The sequence below is a fragment of the Myotis myotis genome, unplaced genomic scaffold, assembly GCF_014108235.1.
Source record: "Myotis myotis isolate mMyoMyo1 unplaced genomic scaffold, mMyoMyo1.p scaffold_m19_p_6, whole genome shotgun sequence".
Classification (NCBI taxonomy): Eukaryota; Metazoa; Chordata; class Mammalia; order Chiroptera; family Vespertilionidae; genus Myotis; species Myotis myotis.
In genome coordinates, this window is record NW_023416368.1 from 255,899 (window position 1) to 275,628 (window position 19,730).

Below are 19,730 nucleotides of genomic sequence, written 5' to 3' on the forward strand. Positions count from 1 at the left end.
TCAGGCCCCAGAGCCACCTGTCTCTGTCCCTTGCTCGGCCGGCCTCGCGGACAGGAAAGGTGAGTCACGCGTGCGCAGCTGAGAAGCCTGCCGCCATTTTCTAAAACCAAACCTCTACCCCGCGATCGTCACAGACCACACGCTGCTGCACGGAATAACACGGGAGACCCCACGGGCCCTCACTGGCCACGCACCACGAACACCCAAGTGCCTCCTCGCGCCCAGATTCTGAAGAGGAAGCAGCCGCCGACTGCGCCCAGAGCCCATCCTCACGTGTACTGTGCGTGTCATCACACACGTGGGGACAGGACACCGTGTGCAGAACAGACTTCAGGTTCCCAGGGGGACTCATTGGAGCGGGTGTGGGGCTGCCGCCGCCCCGGCTGCAGAGGGTGAGGGTGCGAGGCACAGACGGGTGCTGTCCCCACCTCCCAGCTGCACCCACAGCCACGCACCCACGCCCACGGCCACGCAACCTGCAACCCCCCCCCCCCCGTGCCCATGGCCACGCGACCTGCACACACACACACACACACACACACACACCCCGCTTTCGGCAGGACTCACCTCCGTGATGATGAAGAAGTCGTCACCGGGCTCCCCCTGCACCACGATCTTCTCCCCGTCTTCAAACTGCACGGGCTCCAGGGCGTCGGCCACCGTAAGGCGCTCCCACTTCTCCAGGGACTCTGGGAGGGGGCGGCAGCGTCACCCCAATGTCACCTCAGACACCCCGCCCCCAGCCCACGGTGAGATCTGTGCGAGGGAACCGGAGGAAGAGGGGCCGGGGCCGGGGGCCGGATGCACAGACCGGTCTCGCGGGACGTGGCTCAGATGTGCTGCTCCAGCACACACCACACGCCACATGCCCCACCCCCGAGTCTAAGCTCATGAGTGTTAATTACTCTCCGGGTCTCCGGACAAACAGAGCTGCCGCACTTTGCAAGCAGAACCACGGCTCACGTGAGGGCTGCTGGGTTTGACAGGACCGAGCGAGGCCCCTGCTCGGACAGCGTGCGCCAGTGCGCAGAGGACGTGGCGGTTTACGTGGCCACACTGAGGCCCAGGGCGCGGCCACACTTCAGGGCAAAGCACCTGGTTGCAAAGCCACGCGTGCCTTCAAGGCTTGCAGGCTGGGTGCACCTGTCCACCCCCCCCTACCCCCCCGCGTGATCCTCTCTGACCCTCAGGAAGGAAAACCCCACGGACTCCCTTTAAAGGAGATGCCATCGCCTGATTAACTGTTTTTGGCAAAAGAAACTTCCCGGCCTGGGCTTACAGGCGCACGGATGTGGGTCAGCGGCTAAAAATACGATGCAAAGCCTCTATTTTAGATCTGGGTTAGGGGCCCACTCTCTCCGCTTCAGAACTCCTGTCAGTGCGACACGTGCAAAGGCCACCCTTTCAAGCAGCCCTGGGTCAGGGGGGTGTCCTGGGTCAGGGGGGTGCCCTGGGTCAGGGGGTGTCCTGGGTCGGGGGGGCCCTGAGTCAGGGGGTGTCCTGGGTCAGGGGGGTGCCCTGGGTCAGGGGGTGTCCTGGGTCAGGGGTGTGCCCTGGGTCAGAGGGGGCCCTGCGTCAGGGGGTGTCCTGGGTCAGGGGGGTGCCCTGTGTCGGGGGTGCCCGGGGTCAGGGTGTCCTGGGTCAGGGGGTGCCAGGAGCTGTTGGCACGGATGCTCAGAGTTGGAGGATGAGCTGGAGACCATAGCACTGACCGTGGAGGGACAGACAGACCAGCAAACACGCCTGCAGACAGAGATGGCTTGGTTCTGACCAACAGCAGTGTGCTCACACATGTGTCCATGTGTTCATGTGTGTGCTCACATGCAGGTGTGTGCACATGCATGTGTGCAGGTGTGTGCGCATACTCGTGCTGTGCACAGGCACACATCTGTGAGCATGCTTATGTGGCTGAGACATGTGCGCCCGCCTTGCCCAGCACCCAGACCACGGAAGCCGCCGCCGGACGGGGGCTGGACTGACCGAGGATGGAGACCTTGCTGAGGAACTCCTCGTACATCTTGCGCTTCCGCAGCGTGCTGCCCTGTGGGAGAGGGAACAGAGGGGGGCTTTGTGCCCGGATCCCCGACACGGCCACATGTCCCCGAGCAACCCCGGCTCTTCAGAAGACCCCCTTCGAGCCCTTGCGCCCCCAAAGCCCCTCCGATGAGAGTCGAGGGAGCGGCCACCGTTTCCAATGCCCAGCACCTCATCCCCAAGATAGAAAATCATCCCACCGGCCCCTGCAGGACCGCCGACCACGTCCCCAGGACCACGTCCTGGCCACCGGGTGTGAATGGCCCTGGTGGGCAACCCAAGCACGTCCTTAACGAGGAGGCCCTCCCCCTTCCTGCTGCTGGCGGGACGTGGAGGCCGTGGCCGGAGCTGCGGCAGCACCTGGGCCTTCGTGAACGAGGTGCAAGCTGAGGGAGCCGACCCCGCCCACAGAGCAGCCTCAGCGTGAGCAGCCACCCCGTGGTTAGGCCACGTGAGTGTTTGTCACATGCGGCGTGGCAGCCAGGCCCTGACCCCTGACCCCCGCCTCCTGGGGCTCACGATCTTCGGGGAATAGGGCTGGCTGGTGACCCGAGAGCACATGAAGGGTTGACAGCTAGACTTCCGAAGTCACTCTGGCCTCGACGGCTCCGCCGTGGGGAGGCCCGCATTGGAGCTACGCTGTCGGGGACCCACCACCGGCACCCATGGGGTGAGCCACCGGAAAGGAGCCTCCACCCCATCACACCCCGGACTGCCCAGCCCAAAGAGGGCCCCACGGGGCACCAGCTGCGCCCTCTCCCAGACCCAGGCTGATGCTCTCGGCTCCGAGGCAGGTCCACCAGGGGTGTCTCCTCCACCAGGGCCCGGTCACCTTCCTCACATGGGAGCACGGGGCACCGCTGTGGGGCGGGAGGGAGAGGGAAGCAGCCGGTGGGAACGAGCCATGAGCAGCGAGCAGACGTGGCCCCCAGCTCCTCTGTCCCAGCCCCCTGGCTGCAGGGCCAGACGCAAAGCTGGGGGTGGCGGGGGGAGCATCAGACCCCTGCCCCAGCCTCCTGCCTGGAGGCGGGGAGAGGTGGAGGAGGGAGAGGATCAGGGGACGGCCACGTGCACGAACTGCCTGTCCCCAGGTAACTATGACAAAAATGCGACAGCAGGAGTGCGGGCAGGAATGCTGCCCCAGGAACGGGTTTCCCACAGATGCCCCTGCGGACTCCAGGGCACGGCTGGCCTCTCCCTCGGACTCATGCTGCTGGGCACAGAGTGGCTAGCCCAGGCCTCCCACATGTCCCCCGCGTGCCCCTCAACATCCAGAAACCCAGGAGCCCCTCCTGCAGGAGGAGACTGCACCCATGACGGGCACAGGCCTAAGGATGCCCCCAGCACAGAGGACACTCAGGCGGCCTGCCTGAGAGAGGGCACTTGTCAGCCGGACAAGGTGGGCTGGGGTTCCACTGTGTCCTGAGCCTCAGTGACATGCGGTTATAAACACCCACCTCACTGACCGCGGTGAAGGACAGACTCTCAACACCTGTTTCCTACAGTGGTGATGGTGGTAATGGTGGTGATGGTGGTGATGGTGGTGATGGTGGTGATGGTGGTGGTGGTGATGGTGGTGGTGGTGATGGTGGTGATGGTGGTGATGGTGGTGATGGTGATGGTGGTGGTGGTGGTGGTGGTGGTGGTGGTGGTGATGGTGGTGATGGTGGTGGTGGTGGTGGTGGTGGTGGTGGTGGTGGTGATGGTGGTGGTGGTGGTGGTGGTGGTGGTGATGGTGGTGATGGTGGTGATGGTGGTGATGGTGGTGGTGGTGGTGGTGGTGGTGGTGGTGATGGTGGTGGTGGTGGTGGTGGTGGTGATGGTGGTGATGGTGGTGATGGTGGTGGTGGTGGTGGTGGTGGTGGTGGTGATGGTGGTGGTGGTGGTGGTGGTGGTGATGGTGGTGATGGTGGTGATGGTGATGGTGGTGGTGGTGGTGGTGGTGGTGGTGGTAATGGTGGTGGTGATGGTGATGATGGTGGTAACGGTGATGATGGTGGTGGTGGTGGTGGTGGTGATGGTGATGGTGGTGGTGGTGGTGGTTATGGTGATGATGGTAATGGTGATGGTGATGGTGGTGGTGGTGGTGGTGGTGATGGTGGTGGTGGTGGTGGTGGTAATGGTGATGGTGGTGATGATGGCGATGAAGATGATGGTGGTAATGATGGTGATGGTGGTGATGGTGATAAAAATGATGGTGATGGTGAGCTGATGAAGATGATGGTGATGAAGATGATGGTGGTGATGGTGGTGGTGATGGTGGTGGTGGTGGTGGTGGTGATGGTGATGAAGATGATGGTGACAGTGGTGATGATGGTGATGGTGGTGGTGATGGCGATGAAGATGATGGTGGTAATGATGGTGATGGTGGTGATGGTGATAAAAATGATGGTGATGGTGAGCTGATGAAGATGATGGTGATGAAGATGATGGTGGTGACGGTGGTGGTAATGGTGGTGGTGGTGATAGTGATGGTGATGAAGATGATGGTGATAAAAATGATGGTGATGGTGGTGGTGGTGGTGATGGCGATAAAAATGATGGTGATGGTGAGCTGATGAAGATGATGGTGATGAAGATGATGGTGGTGACGGTGGTGGTGATAGTGATGGTGATGAAGATGATGGGGATAAAAATGATGGTGATGGTGGTGGTGATGGTGGTGGTGGTGGTGATGGTAGTAGTATTGCACTCTTCAATGAGTACAGGGAAGGAGGACTATGGGAGGGTCAGCACACTCTACCTCCAACCCCAGACTGCCCATGACCCCTCACTCCTAGACCCGTCTAGCCTTTCTGGGCCTCAGTTTCTCCATCAGGAGGGTGGCCTGGCACCACCTCCTCTGTGTCTACTCTGATCTGGGCTCCCCCTCCCTGCCTTGCTGCCAGCGCCCTGCCGATGGCATCTCCACCTCAGCCTGCTTCCCGCGGAGTGGCAGGGTCGGCCCTCGGACAACATGCCCGCCGCCTGACGGTGTTAGAGACCCACACACGGGCCGGCCGGGGAATGGACAGAGGAAGCACAGGGAGCCTTCCCGTGGCTGCCGGACACAGGTCCTCCCGGTCAGTGGCTTCCCCGGCCCCTCAGGCCTTTCCAGGTGTGGAGGCTCAGGGAGGGGTCCCAACCTGCTCGTGTCCACGCGGCTGCTAAGTGGTGGGGCCAAGGTGGACACAGAATCGATGCCACACCACAGAGCTGCACACTGTTCTGGAAACTTCTCCCCCAGAGGGGCAGGCACGGGCCCGCCCTGCACCCACGTGCTTGCCCTGTTCCACGGACGACCGCCCGCCCTCCGGCCTCTCTCCACCAGAGGAAGGGAGACCCACCCCGGTCACCCAGCCCGGCCACCCCGGTCCCGCCGGTCACAACAAAGGCATTTCTTTTGAACAACAATTTTAACTCACACTGACCCCGGCAGGTCCACCCGCTGGTGGAATGCAGGTCCGCCCGGGGCCCCGAGACGCGAAAGCTCAGTGCAAAGGCCCATCCGTCTCCCGCGCAGAATGACAGCGGAGGGCGGCCCGAAACCCTCGGGGAAGGAGACCCGCCCCAAAGGCTAATGGGATGCTCCCCCCCCCTCCCCCCCTCCCCACCCCCGGCTTCAGAAAGTTTCCTCTGTGGTAAGACAGCAGGTGAGGCTGGGTTGGGACTCAGGCCATGTGCTCGCTCCATGCGGGCGTCCAGGAGGCCAGCTGTGATCCTAGTGGCTCTGCAGGGCGTCTGCCGGCACCCTCCACCCCCCTAAGGTGCACTCACCCAGGCCCCACCACCTGGGACCAGGGCACTTCTCAGCCACCTGCTGGAGAAGTGGAGCATTTGTCACGCGCCTGCTGGACGGGCGCTTCACAGCCCGGGAGCCAGAGGCCCAGCCAGGCGGGAGGGTCCCGGTCCCTGGCTCAGGGCACCCCAGCCCAGCCTCTACCACAGAATTCTGAGTTCCAACCACTCGGCTCCCACGTAGGATTCAGGTGAACAAAGAGTCCTGAAGCTTAAAAGAAAGGAGACGGTGGGTGCGCCAGCCAGTGCAGGACGCCCGCCAGGAGCTGGCAGGGCCTCCCTCTGGGAGCTGTGGGGGGAAGACAGGGGACACTCTAGGGAACGCAGAATCGGAGCAAACATTTCGGGAGGCAGCCCCCTTCCTGGCGACACCACCGATGCCCCTCCCCAGCTCCTGTGCCCGCGGCAGCGTGTCCCAGCTCCTGCCCAGCTCGGTGCTAAGCAAACACATGGGACCCACTATTTCACAGCATCAAATTGCCCACATGAGGACCTGAGGCCGAAGTGGCAGGTCCTGCAGACACGCCCTGGGGACACGCCCTGCGGACACGCCCTGCGGACACGCCCTGCGGGGCACACTGTCATTTTCCTGCCTGCAGCACAGCCGGGCTATTCTTAGTGCCCAGGGACCAGAATTAACTCAGAGGAAGTGCCAGCTGCCTCGCTGGTTTGGGAACTTCTCTAAATATAAGGCTCCAGCCACAAAAATCCCACAGTCAAGCAGGGCTCGGCAGCCTGGCGGGAAACAAGGGCTCGCACACCCCCGGGGCCAGGTGCCTCCAGGCATAGGAACTGTCCCAAAACCCCACCCCTGGAGGAAGGAGGCCTCAGGACAGACAGAGAGAGAGCAGGTGAGCAGGTGAGCAGGCTCAATCAAGACAGGAGACACGATGTCCACGGGCAGCACCCTGGGGCACTCGAGCCGCTCCTGGTGCGGCCATGGTGGGACTCAGTGTCCCTTGCCGCGTGCATGAACGAGGAGCTCCCCACGGGCCCAACCCCGAGCCGAACACCCGCCCCCATCGTGACAGACCAGCCACACCCGTCCCTCATTCCCGAGACGGGACCCCCTCCAGGCTCACACCTGGCCGAGCTCACAGGGCTCCCCGTCCTCCAACCACAGCCCCTCGCCGGAAACTGCCCCACCCAAGCTGGCCTTCGCAAGACAACCAAGCCCCAGGGGCAGGTGGTGGCAAGCACGGGCAGGCCCAGGGAGGAGAGGGCAGAAGAGGCCAGTCTCCTGGCAACCTTTCCTCTTGCTCACCTCCCTTCTGATGGCAGGGATTCCTGTCCTGGGCATGCCCACCCTGCCCGGTTCTCCGGGGCACCCTCAGCTACATGCCCACCCTGCCCGGTTCTCCGGGGCACCCTCAGCTACGTGCCTACCCTGCCCGGTTCTCTGGGGCACCCTCAGCTACATGCCCACCCTGCCCGGTTCTCCGGGGCACCCTCAGCTACGTGCCCACCCTGCCTGGTTCTCCGGGGCACCCTCAGCTACGTGCCCACCCGGTTCTCCGGGGCACCCTCAGCTACGTGCCCACCCGGTTCTCCGGGGCACCCTCAGCTACGTGCCCACCCAGCCCGGTTCTCCGGGGCACCCTCAGCTACGTGCCCACCCTGCCCGGTTCTCTGGGGCACCCTCAGCTACATGCCCACCCAGCCCGGTTCTCCGGGGCACCCTCAGCTACGTGCCCACCCTGCCTGGTTCTCCGGGGCACCCTCAGCTACGTGCCCACCCTGCCTGGTTCTCCGGGGCACCCTCAGCTACATGCCCACCCAGCCTGGTTCTCCGGGGCCACCCGACCAGCTCAGAAAAGCACCTGTGTGACCGCAGGCCCCCTTTGAACAGCCCCCACAATCCCCTTCACACCCACCAGCTCACAGGCCCTGCCCAAAGGGAGCTGGGAAGTCACACACACACACACCCCCGCCCCCACTCCCCAGGCTCAGGTCCGGCCCCGGGGAGTCCCGCAGCCACTCACCATGAGGATGCGGCGGTAGCTGTCGCGGTCGATGCCCCAGAGCTTGAGGTCGGTCTTGGCTTTCACGGTGGCCGCCCTGGGGGTGCCGTAGATGAGCGCGAGCTCCCCAAAGCTGCCGCCCTCGCTGATGGTGGTCACCCACTCCCCGTTCACGTACACCTGGGGGCAGCAAGAGGAAGGTCACGGGACGCGTGGGGTCAGGGACAACATGGCCGCCACCGAAGGCCCTGGCTGGTGGGTGGAACGCCGTGCCCGCCCCCCATCCCTGCTCAATCCCCCGGAGGCAGGTGGCCTCTGGTCAAGGCTGAGAGGATGGCCTGGGGCTGGAGGTGGGAGCCGCCCGGCAGATCTCTACCCCGTTCCCCATGGACTGGACATGGGCCTCGCTGGCCTCAGTTTCCTTGACTGCACCCCGATGAGTCCCTCCCACTCAGCACTTCCATAGGCAGGCTCCCGCCTATTCATTCATCAACTGCCTCCTCTTCCCGCCCCGGGAGCCCCCCTCCCCCACCGCAGCCTGGGTCTCTCCCCGCTGTCCTCCCTGCCGTCAATGGGCCCCGCCAGGCCCAGCGAGAGGCCAGACAAGATTCCCTTTCAGCCGCGAGGGCGGCTGCACCGCGTTCCCCGTGCCCAACCCCACTGTGCCCTGGCCCCGCATCCGAGCGAGCACAGCGTGGACTGTGGGTTATGCAGAGCGGCCGCCCAGGCACAAAGCGGCTTTATCCCTTCCCGCCCGTGTCAATGGGCACGAAGAATGGCCCCCATTGGGGACGTGGGCGCGGCCTGGGGGGGACTGGGCTGCCCTGAGTCATGGAAGCCATTCTTGTCCCAATCAACGCGTCATTATCTTGGTGGTAAGCGGTGCCCAGAGCTGCCCAGCGGAGGGGAATGCGGGCAGGTGATGACGCCGCGCAGCGGGAGGGGACGGGGCGAGCCGGGAAGCTTCAAGGGAAACGCAAGGTCACAGTGCGGGGTCTCCCGGAGCCCCTGCCAGGGACAGGCCGTGAGGACCTCGTGCCTGAAGGGATCGCGCAGCAAACCCTCCGCTGCCACGCGTCGGTGTGCGGGCCCAGCACCCTCGTCTTCTCGGCCACACAGGGGGACCGGCCCTCGGGGGCGGCTGGTTCCGGTTCGGCTGGTTCCGGTTCGGCTGGCACGAACGCCGCATGGGCTCCCACACCGCCCCCCCCCCCCCCGCAGGGAAATTCCGGGGTGGCCTTTGCTGCATCCCAGGCCCTCCGGCAGCTCCCTCCGCACTGTCCCCGCAGAAGCCCCAACGAGTCTGATGGCACCGAGTCGTGAGGGAGACGCAGCTCAGGGGCCTAGGGAGGGGTGGCTTCTCCCCTCACACCCAGGATCCAGGCAGCCACACCCGGACGGCTGCTGGGCAGGCCGAGCGCCCCGTCACCCACGACACAGCACAGGGACCCAGCCACAGGGGTGTCAGAGCAGAGCCAGCGTGATGGCTGCGCCCCCACCTCTCCCAGGCACATCCCTAACGGGGGGAGGGGGCACGGCTGGTGAGGCAGGCAGGACGGGGACCTGGGCCCCGCGGGTGGACACCCAGAGCCCAGGACTGCACGCCCGCGAGGACTCAGAGGAAGGCATTGTGCGACCGGACGCCGGCCCCGCACAAAGGCCGTCTCTCCCGGACAGTGGCCTCTGTCCCCACGGCGTCGGCCCTGCCCCAGCTGGCACGCACAGGGGCTGGTTCTTGCTTTGTTTCATTTTGTTGTTGTTTTCTTCTACTTTTAGAAGAAAATGGTGGGAGGCCCCACTCGGCCACGTTTACGCTATCGCCGTTGACTGTGGCTTCTCGGGTCGAAGCCAAAGCCCCCACCCGGCCGTCTGCGTCCTTTCGTTCGTTCATCCCTTAATTCCTTCATCCGTCCGTCCGTCCGTTCGTGACGTGGCAGCCTGAGCACTGAGGCCCGGAGCCCCGTGCGCGTGGGGCCAGCAGCAGAAGGCAGGCGATGCCAGCTCCTGGGACACACTGCCCACCCAGGAGACAGGCTGTGGGCAAAGGATGGTACGAACACACGCGTACACACGAGCCAGGAGAGAACGGGGCGGAGGCTCCGGAAGGCCTTGCACAGACTGTGGAAAGAGGGTCTGAGCAGAGGGCCAGGACGCAGGCCTTGGATGCAGCCACACCACGTGGGGAGATGCCCGTGGGCAGGGAGAGCGTGGACGCTCCTCCGGGAGCCACGGGAGCCACGGGAGGCCCACTGGGCCCGCCATGGCTTACATCTGTGCCCCGGGTGCCGTGTGGAGAGCAGCCTGCGGGGGGCAGCCTGCAGGGGGCAGCCAGGAGCCCAGGGCCCCGACCAGGTCACCGAAGAGCCGCCTGGGACCGGTGGCACCCGTGGACGTCGGACGCCAGGGATAGGGCCCAGCGGCCGGTGCTGTAGCAGGCGGTTCTGACAGAGGCTCGGGTCGGACAAGCTCTGACCAGACATGGCTGGAGGTGGAGACGATGCTGAGGGAAGCACAGCAACCTCCTCAATAAAACCGCAGAAGCCGGCCACAGGCAGCCCTGGGCTCCTGTCAGCAGGGGATGTCAGGGGCAGAGCAGCACTGAGAACATCACCCACCTGACCGTGCCCACCGGGCAGTGTCCGCCTGGTCGTGCCCACCTGGCCGTGCCCACCTGGCTGTGTCCTCCTGGCCATGCCCACCTGGCCGTGTCCACCTGGCAGTGTCCACCTGGCAGTGTCCACCTGGCCGTGTCCTCCTGGCCGTGCCCACCTGGCAGTGTCCACCTGGCAGTGTCCACCTGGCCGTGCCCACCTGGCCATGTCCACCTGGCCATATCCACCTGGCCATGTCCACCTGGCAGTGCCCACCTTGCCGTGCCCACCTGGCTATATCCACCTGGCAGTGCCCACCTAGCTGTGCCCACCTGGTCATGCCCAGCTGGACAGGCAGCTGGGGCCGCTGGGAACTGGGGAAACTGCCAGGAGAAGCTGGATGCCCGGGGGCGGGGAGGCCCCGCTGTCTCGCTCCATCGCCTGCCCCTGAGCCTGGACTCCACAGAAAATAACATGCAGCTGAAACAACTGTCTGGGAACTGGACACGAGAAGCCAGTCACCTGAGCGGCCCACGTGGCCGAGGCAGACACGGTCATGTGGCCCCGTCCCGCCCCAGCTCCTGCGCCGTCGCCACAGCCGGGGTGAAGGTCACCCCGTGGGCAGCAAGCTCCGCGAGTGCTTTCTAGGTGGTGACAAAGCTCATGGCCCGTCTCCTCCCGCCTCCCAGGCTCCCGCCCCCAGGAGTGGGGGGCGTCTGTGCAGGTGTGTGGGCACCCTGGTCCGGGACATCCCCTTTCCCACGTCCCCTGGAGGCACCCCCTGAGGCAGCCCCAGCCACGCCACCTGCTCCTCCCACCACGAAGCCCAGGTCCCCTCTCAATGGCCTTCAACCCAGAGCACCTGGCAGCGGATTTGTTTGGGTTTTGCTCGAGGTGCCACCCCTGGCAAAGGCGTTCCCCCCAAAGCTCCTGTCTGTGCACCTGGGCACGTGGAACAGCCACGGGGGTTCTTTCTCCATCCCTCGGGGTGGCAGGTGGCCGGGCAGGCTCTCTCCGATGGAACCCCAAATCCATCGAGGCTCAGGGTCCCCGGCCTGCCCTATGGCGTCGACCCCACGCGCACAGGGCCCCGAGGGTCTGTGGATGAGACAGGCCAGAAGGCACCAGGTGCTGCAGGAAAACACCCAGCCAGCTCTGGGCCGCGGCCACGGTGACCTGCGTGGTAACTAACAGAGACGCCCCGAGGGCAGGGGCACCTGCACACCCCCGTTCGCAGCTGCACGTTCCCGGCAGCCGACAGGCGGGAGCAGCCAGGTGGGCACCGGTGGGTGAACGGACAAGCACTGGGCCCATCCAGACCGCGGAGGATCGCTCCGCCTCACACAGGCAGGAAACTGATCCGCTACCTGGGCAGGAGCCGGAGGGCATGTGCTCGGGGACATCTGCCCGTCAGGGACACACACTGGGTCCATACAAGGCCCCGGGAGTCCTCAGATTCACAGACAGGAAGCAGGAGGGTGGGGCCAGGGCTGGGGAGGGGGAGTGAGTGTTTAATGGGGACAGTCTCAGGTTGGGAAGATGGAACGTTCCGGAGATGCTGGTGGCGGCGGTTGCACAGCAGTGTGCCTGTGCTCACTGCCCCTGAACTGTGCACCTCAAAATCATCAACGCAGCCCGGCCGGCGTGGCTCAGGGGTTGAGCGTCAACCTAGGAACCAGGAGGTCACGGCTCAATTCCCACTCAGGGCACAGGCCCGGGTTGCGGGCTCGATCCCCAGTGGAGGGCGTGCAGGAGGCGGCTGATCCATGATTCTCTCTCATTGGTGTTTCTGTCTCTCTCTCCTTCCTTTCTGAAACCAATAAAGTGTATTTTTTAAAAAATCCTCAACATAGTAGGTTTATGTCCTATGTTGTGAGCATTTTAATAACGAGAAAACGGAACGGCCCCAGGCCAACACTGAGCAGCATCATGACGCGCAGAGCAGACGGCCGTGTCCCGGGCGCCCTGTCCCAGCCGCTGCGTGAGGCCTCGCTCCCACCGTGGGGGCCAGAGGCTATCCTCCCAGACCCTCGGGTGAAACCAGAGGGAATACGGGGGAACGGGGAGAGGGTAAGGGGGGGGCTGAGCCCCACGCAAAGGCCGAGGGAGGAGCTGGCATTTCCTGAGCCCACGGGTCGGTGCCGAGTGCCTTTTAGGTGGAGATGCCATGTTCCGGGAATAAAACAAGTCGGAAGATGCTTTTATACTTAGAAAGCGGATTATAGCTCTTGGCAACACACAGGCCACGGCAGGCACTTCCACCGTCTCCGGAAAACCACGGTTCAAGCTAAACCTGGTGTTTGTGGCGTTTGGTCACCTGGCCGACCCGTCAGGCACCACTGGTCAAAGGGCAGCGCCCACCCACAGCAGGGGGTGCTCAGGGAGCCCCACCCGCTAACAGGCCAGGCTGGGTCCTCAGGGGGCTTCGGGCAGCAGGGGTACCCGTGCAGATTCGGGGTCCCCCTCTGCTCCACAGACAGGTGTGGGGTCCGCTGAGCAGGACAGTGTGGGGGACAGAGGGCCAGACAGACCACACCCACCGAGCCCCACCAGCCCCGCGCCAGGACTGTGGTCTCATTGGGCCTGTCCTCCGGGAGGATTTACGGGGACACGGAGGCTCAGGTGCCAGCAGCAGGTGACAGGCCTGCGCCTCGGGCCCAAGCGAGGGGTATCTGACCTGCTGTCTGCCCACAGGGCCGGGGACAGCTCTGGAGACCCCGACGTTGGGCCCCCCAGGCTCCTTGAAAGAAACAGCCCGGCCGGCGCGACTCAGTGGTTGAGTGTCAACCTATGAACCAGGAGGTCACGGCTCAATTCCCGCTCAGGGCACAGGCCCGGGTTGCAGGCTCGATCTCCAGTGGGGGGCGTGCCAGAGGCAGCCGACCAATGATTTTCTCATTGATGTTTCTATCTCTCCCTCTCCCTTCCTCTCCGAAATCAACAAAAATGTCTTTTTTTTAAAAAAAGAAAGAAAGAAATGCAAAGCACTCTGGGCAAAAGGGTTTCCCCCCACACCCGCTCGCTTAGCAGACCTCAGGTTTCCACGCTCAGCACGGCCCCAGCTTCCCGCACACGATCGGCACTGGGAAGAGGCCTTTGGAATTTAACGGGAAGATTCCCGTGACTCCGCGAACGCAGGAAAGGGAGGCACGTTTCAGGGCGAGGGGCAGTGGGAAGCGAGGTCCGGACCACGTGGGCGCCTGCCGGGGGGCGGCCGAGAGGGGAGCCGGGCCGGCTGGGCAGGGCCTTGGAGAAGGCACAGGGGTTTGCAGGGCAGAGCAGGCGTCAGAGGAGACAGAGGGGTGCAGACCCAGAGGCAAGACCTTCACTCGAGAATTCCCTGCCCACGGGCCCCTCCCCACCCCCACATCGCCACCCCCAGTGCGCACGGGGGCTGTGCCCGTGCCCAGCACACAGCCAGTGCCCCCTCAACACAGGAGAATAAACAGGGGAAGCGGAGAGTCTGGGATGGTGAGGCGGAGGGGGAGCTGGACCCGAACCAGGAAGGAGCCCAAACACCCCCGGGGCCCCTCGCACCCAGCGGCTCTGAAGCAGGGCCGTCCGGCGTCCACGCTGAGGCCGCTGCCCAGCTGGGCCCAGGCCGCACCCGCGTCTGTCTTCCCTGTTTCCTGGGCTGGAGTTTTTTTTAACCCAAGTGAAGCCAGCGTGAGCAGACGCTGTGGGCTGGCAGCCCGAGCCTCCCGCCTCCACACTTCCTCCGTGGCCCTCGGCTCCTGCCTCAGTGTCCCTCTTTGGTGGGAGAGAGAAGCCCGCCCCGCCGCCCCCCCCCCCCGCCTGGCCCAGGGCCTGCGCCCGGCATGCACGAAACCCCGACTCCCGGCTGCGGCTGCGGCCCTCGGACAACGCGCCTGAGCTCACCGAGATCTCCGTGGTGACTCATTTCCTCTGCCACCACCTCCGGAAGCCAGGGCCGCCTGCCCGGTTCCCAGAACACGGCCACAGCGGACACAGACGGGCTGCTGGGCAGATAATAAGTCCCTGTCCCCCAGAATAGCTCGGCTGGACCGGAGGCCGAGCCTGAAGCACCCTGGCTGGGCGGGGCGGCATCCCTGGGCAGCAGGGGGCCCACCTCGAGGGGCTACGGTTGACAAAGGAGGGGGTGGGCGTGGAGGCCACTAGATGCCCTGTCCCCAGTGCTGGTGTCTGAGGTCCAGGGGTGACTCAGGGGCCAGCCTGGGATGCGGTGGCTGAAGGGTCTGGCAGATACACCCTGAACGTGCACCAGGGCACGGACCCCAAACTGCCGGGGCAGCCTAGCACATGTGGTGGCGCCAAAGTGCAGACCAGAAGCAGTCCCACGCAGGACGGCTGGGGGCCACAGAGGCCACAACCGAGGGGCACCTGCCGTGCCGACACCCGGTAGTGTGTGGGGGGCGAAAGGAGAATCAGGAGCTGACAGGCCACCGAGGGTGGGGCCCCCGGCACAGGGGTTGCAGGAACCAGAGGCCGCGGCATCCAGGCCACGCTAGGCGCATTGTGGGTGTCGCCGGTGGGGGACGCACAGAGCCATGCAGCAGGGGCCAGCCCGACCGTGCCTGAAGGACAGCAGTTCCATAAAAGTGTGGGTCCCCCAACCCCTGAGACGGCGGGAGTAAATAAACAGTAAAAACAGGAGAGACCCCATTCTGGGAGACAGACAGTGTCTTCACACCCAACGCGCCCAACCTCTCAGCCACCGACAGACCCGCAGACACGGACGCGCTGCCCAGGGGAGCTCCGCCAGCAGGCGCCATGTCAGATTGCGCTTCCGTACGTCCCTACCAGCTGCTAAATGCCACGGTTACTCTTAGGGTGAACATTTACCACCAGGAAGAAGGTGTGTCCAGGCCTCAGCTTGCCAGTGACCTGGTGTCACACCAAAACTGGACGTGGACCGAGGCGCTGCTTCCCCAAGCCAGCCAGGAGGTACTTACATCCACTTCCCCTTGGTCAACGACGTAGAAGTTATCGCCTTCATCCCCTGAAACAACAGAGAGGTACAATGTGTTTCACGCAAAGGACACGGTTGCGGCCTGTTTGTCTTGTAGCCTCTCTGTGCACTGCCACCTACACCACCCAAGGAGTCCTGGGTCTCGTCTATTCTTAAAAAGTATTTAAATGGCCCTGGCCGGTGTGGCTCAGTGGATAGAGTGTCGGTCCCGGGTTCGATTCCAGTCAAGGGCACGTACCTTGGTTGCAGGCTCCTCCCCGGCCCGGGCCCTGGTCGGGGCTCGTACGGGAGGCAACCCAGACGTTTCTCTCTGTCTTTCCCTCTCTCCTCCACTCTCTCTAAAAATCAACGGATTAACAAGAAAGTGTGTAAATGAAAGGTCTGTATCTCGGGTGTAAACACAGTGCTTTGCTGTGCACATTCCCTGTGAACTCACTTCAGTCGGCCGGCGAGCATCTCGCCCGCCCGTGGCTCCCAGTGCCCGTGTGGGGACCTCACCGGCCCCCCATCCGCGTGCTCCCCGGGCTCAGGTCGTGGACTTGACAGCAAGATCACTGACACGTGTCGGGTTCGCTTGTTCAGGAAACTGCTGTTTCACTGGTGACTTTTCCCGAAGACACACAAGATTTTACATTAATGGCTCAGTGGGCCCGGCCACTCGGCTCACCGTTCCCGGTCCCGGCACAGGCCGGTTGCAGGCTCGATGCCCCGTGTGGGGCGTGCAGGAGGCAGCCGACCCAGGATTCTCTCTCATCCTGATGTTTCCATCTCTCTCTCCCTCTCTGAAGTCAATAAATACATATTTAAAAAATAAACAAATAAGCAAATAACTTTAAGGGAACAGCCCGAGCCCCCGGTCGGCTCGCTCAGAGAGGAGGATGCCTACCTTGCTGTATGACGGTCTCCCCGGCGATGTGTGTGACGGGGAACATGGCGTCGAATATGTCGCTGGAAAGAAGACACAGTGAATGTGAGACCCGCGGGGCCCCGGCCGGCGCCCCTCATCTCACAGGGGCTCAGTCTTGTTGCCAGAAGATCGTCCCGTCAGGTAAAGGAAGAATTCAACCTTCGTGCCCTGCCCAGAGGCTCAGCTGGTTACAGCGTCGTCTCGATGCTGTAAGGTTGCGGGTTCGATCCCCAGTCAGGGCACATACACAAATCAACCACTGAATGCATGCACAAGGGGACAAGGGGAAACAAATCAATGTTTCTCTCTCTCTCTCTCTCTCTCTCTCTCTCTCTCTCTCTCTCTCCCTTCCTCTCTCTAAAATTCAATAAATCAAGTAAAATAATAAATAAATATAATCTGCCCTGGCTCAGTGGATAGAGCGTCAGCCTGCAGACTGAAGGGTCCCGGGTTCGATTCCGGTCAAGGGCACACACCTCGGGCCCTGGCCCTGGTCAGGGTGCGTGCAGGAGGCAACCAATGATGTGTCTCTCTGTCTCCCCTCCTCCCTTCCACTGTCTCTAAAAATCAATGGGAAAATGTCCTCAGCTGAGGATGAGCCTGAAAAATAAATAATAAAGTCCTTTGTGACCCCGCAGTCCAGGCAGCGGCCCGGCCCTCCTGGTCCACCTCTGGCCTGGGCGGGTTTGCCATTCGGGTTTTTACAGAAACGGGGTCGCCCTGCAAACGCCACTTTGGACTCCAACTCAGAAAGCGAGCGGGAAAGATAGAAGAGGGAGAACCAAGATGGCGGCATAGGTTAACGCCGGAGCTTGCTGCTTTGAACAACTACTTCAAAAGTGAAACTAAAAGACGGAACAAACATCACCCAGAACCACAGGAACGCTGGCTGAGTGGAAGTCCTACAACTAGGAGGAAAGAGGAACGCATACGGACACTCAGAGGAGGCGCAGTGCTGAAGTCAAATTCTGAGGTGCGGAGTGCGAGAGCGGGCTGGCGGCGGAGGGCACGGTTGGCGTTTTCAATCGGGAGGGAGTCGCAGAATCTGAGCTCCAGATCCGGGCGAGTCTCTAGGGACCCAGACTCAAACGGGAGAAGCGGGACTGTCTGGCTTCGGTCAGAGCGAGTGCAGCTTTCTCTCTGAGCTTTGCAGCGGGTGCTGGGACTCAGAGAGGCAGAGCCCCTGGGGACAGGACTGAGAGCCGCCATAACTGCTCTCTCCGGCCCACCCTGTTGATCCTGTGTGACCCGCCCCGCCCAAGCCCTGCACAGAGGCATTTGCCGGATAGCCTCAGGCAAAGGCTAGATTAGCACCTCCCTAGAGGACAGAAGTTCTCTCACTGCAGACACAGCTGATTCTCACAGCCACTTGGCCTGGAGGTCAAACCCTCCCTGGAATTAGCTACAACAATCAAGGCTTAACTACAAGACTGCGCACAAAGACCACTAGGGGGTGCACCAAGGAAGCATAAAAAAAATGCGGAGACAAAGAAACAGGACAAAATTGTCAATGGAAGATATAGAGTTCAGAACCACACTTTTAAGGTCTCTCAAGAACTGTTTAGAAGCCGCCGATAAACTTAATGAGATCTACAAGAAAACTAATGAGACCCTCGATGTTATATTGGGGAACCAACTAGGAATTAAGCATACACGGACTGAAATAACGAATATTATACAGACTCCCGACAGCAGACCAGAGGAGCGCAAGAATCAAGTCAATGATTTGAAATGCGAGGAAGCAAAAAACACCCAACCGGAAAAGCAAAATGAAAAAAGAATCCAAAAATGCGAGGATAGTGTAAGGAGCCTCTGGGACAGCTTCAAGCGTACCAACATCAGAATTATAGGGGTGCCAGAAGAAGAGAGAGAGCAAGATATTGAAAACCTATTTGAAGAAATAATGACAGAAAACTTCCCCCACCTGGTGAAAGAAATGGACTTACAGGTCCAAGAAGCGCGGAGAACCCCAAACAAACGGAATCCAAAGAGGACCACACCAAGACACATCATCATTAAAATGCCAAGAGCAAAAGATAAAGAGAGAATCTTAAAAACTGCAAGAGAAAGAAACTCAGTTACCTACAAGGGAATACCCATACGACTGTCAGCTGATTTCTCAACAGAAACTTTGCAGGCCAGAAGGGAGTGACAAGAAATATTCAAAGTGATGAATACCAAGAATCTACAACCAAGATTACTTTATCCAGCAAAGCTATCATTCAGAATTGAAGGTCGGATAAAGAGCTTCACAGATAAGGAAAAGCTAAAGGAGTTCATCACCACCAAACCAGGATTATATGAAATGCTGAAAGGTGTCCTTTAAGAAGAGGAAGAAGAAAAAGGTAAAGATACAAATTATGAACAACAAATATGCCTCTATCAACAAGTGAATCTAAGAATCAAGTGAATAAATAATCTGATGAACAGAATGAACTGTTGATTATAATAGAATCAGGGACATAGAAAGGGAATGGACTGACTATTCTTGGGGGGGAAAGGGGTGTGGGCGATGCGGGAAGAGACTGGACAAGAATCGTGCACCTATGGATGAGGACAGTGGGCGGGGAGTGAGGGCGGAGGGTGGGGCGGGAACTGGGAGGAGGGGAGTTATGGGGGGAAAAAGAGGAACAAATGTAATAATCTGAACAATAAAGATTTAATTAAAAAAAAAAAAAAAAAAGAAAGCGAGCAGAGCCGCGGGCTCCAAACCCCCCCCCCGCCCCCCCGCCCCCCCGCCCCGGCGGGATTCCACGAGAACCCGGCCCGGCCCCGTCGCAGGCGCCCTGAGCAGCTGGATGGGAAACGGGATCTGAGGCCGCGCCTCCACGTTAGACACCAGGCCCCGACCTGCTGCTCGGTGAGCCACACCCAGCGAGGCCACGCCCAGGGCTGTGCCACGGCAGCTGCCACGTCATTTCCTAAATCTCGTTGTGGAGTGGACGGAGGCAGAGATGCCCCCAAGCCGGCCTGCGGGAGGTGGGCAGGGCGCGGCGCACTTGGCAGACCCTTCACCTCCAGGATCCCAGCCAGAACGCAGTCAGAGGTCAGCGTCCGCACCCCAGATGCAATGATCACCCTTGAGGCTGTGCCCGCCCACGGCATGTGGCGCCCCAAAGAGAAATGTGAAGCCGGCCAGCAGGTGGGGGGGCACCCTGGAGCTTAGGGGCCTGCTCCCTGTGCGCCGGCTAATTAAGGGGGCGCCGGAGAAGCTGTGTGATGTCAGGCTGAGCTGCAGGAAGCAAACCAAGCGCAGAACCAACAGCCTGCACCTCCTGCTTCCAGGCCCCAGAAAACGTAGGTAAGTCCTCAGAAAAGCAGCTCTCTTCTCTCTACTTCCGATGGTCCCTCTGCCCAAGGAGGCGGCAGGGGCTCTGGGGAGGTCTGTGGGGGCCCCTCCCAGGCCCCCTCACCGGCTGCCCAGCCCGGCCTCTGTCCCCTGCCGGGCCAGGATTCTCAGCCTGCAGACAGTCTGGTCACATTTTACAACTGAATTCCTTCAGAACCAC

General features: G+C 61.9%; 1 protein-coding gene across 1 annotated transcript in view; it reads right to left on the bottom strand.

The window, feature by feature from the left end:
* Positions 1 to 19,730, bottom strand: part of PRKAR1B (protein kinase cAMP-dependent type I regulatory subunit beta) — a 58,218-nt gene that overhangs the window by 11,859 nt on the left and 26,629 nt on the right. Inside the window, exons 5-9 of the mRNA XM_036314779.1 lie at positions 16,201 to 16,262; positions 15,298 to 15,344; positions 7,794 to 7,952; positions 1,981 to 2,041; positions 568 to 689 (exon numbers count right to left, since the gene is read on the bottom strand). Coding sequence (XP_036170672.1) covers positions 568 to 689; positions 1,981 to 2,041; positions 7,794 to 7,952; positions 15,298 to 15,344; positions 16,201 to 16,262 — 451 coding nt within the window. The remainder of the gene's footprint in view (positions 1 to 567; positions 690 to 1,980; positions 2,042 to 7,793; positions 7,953 to 15,297; positions 15,345 to 16,200; positions 16,263 to 19,730) is intronic.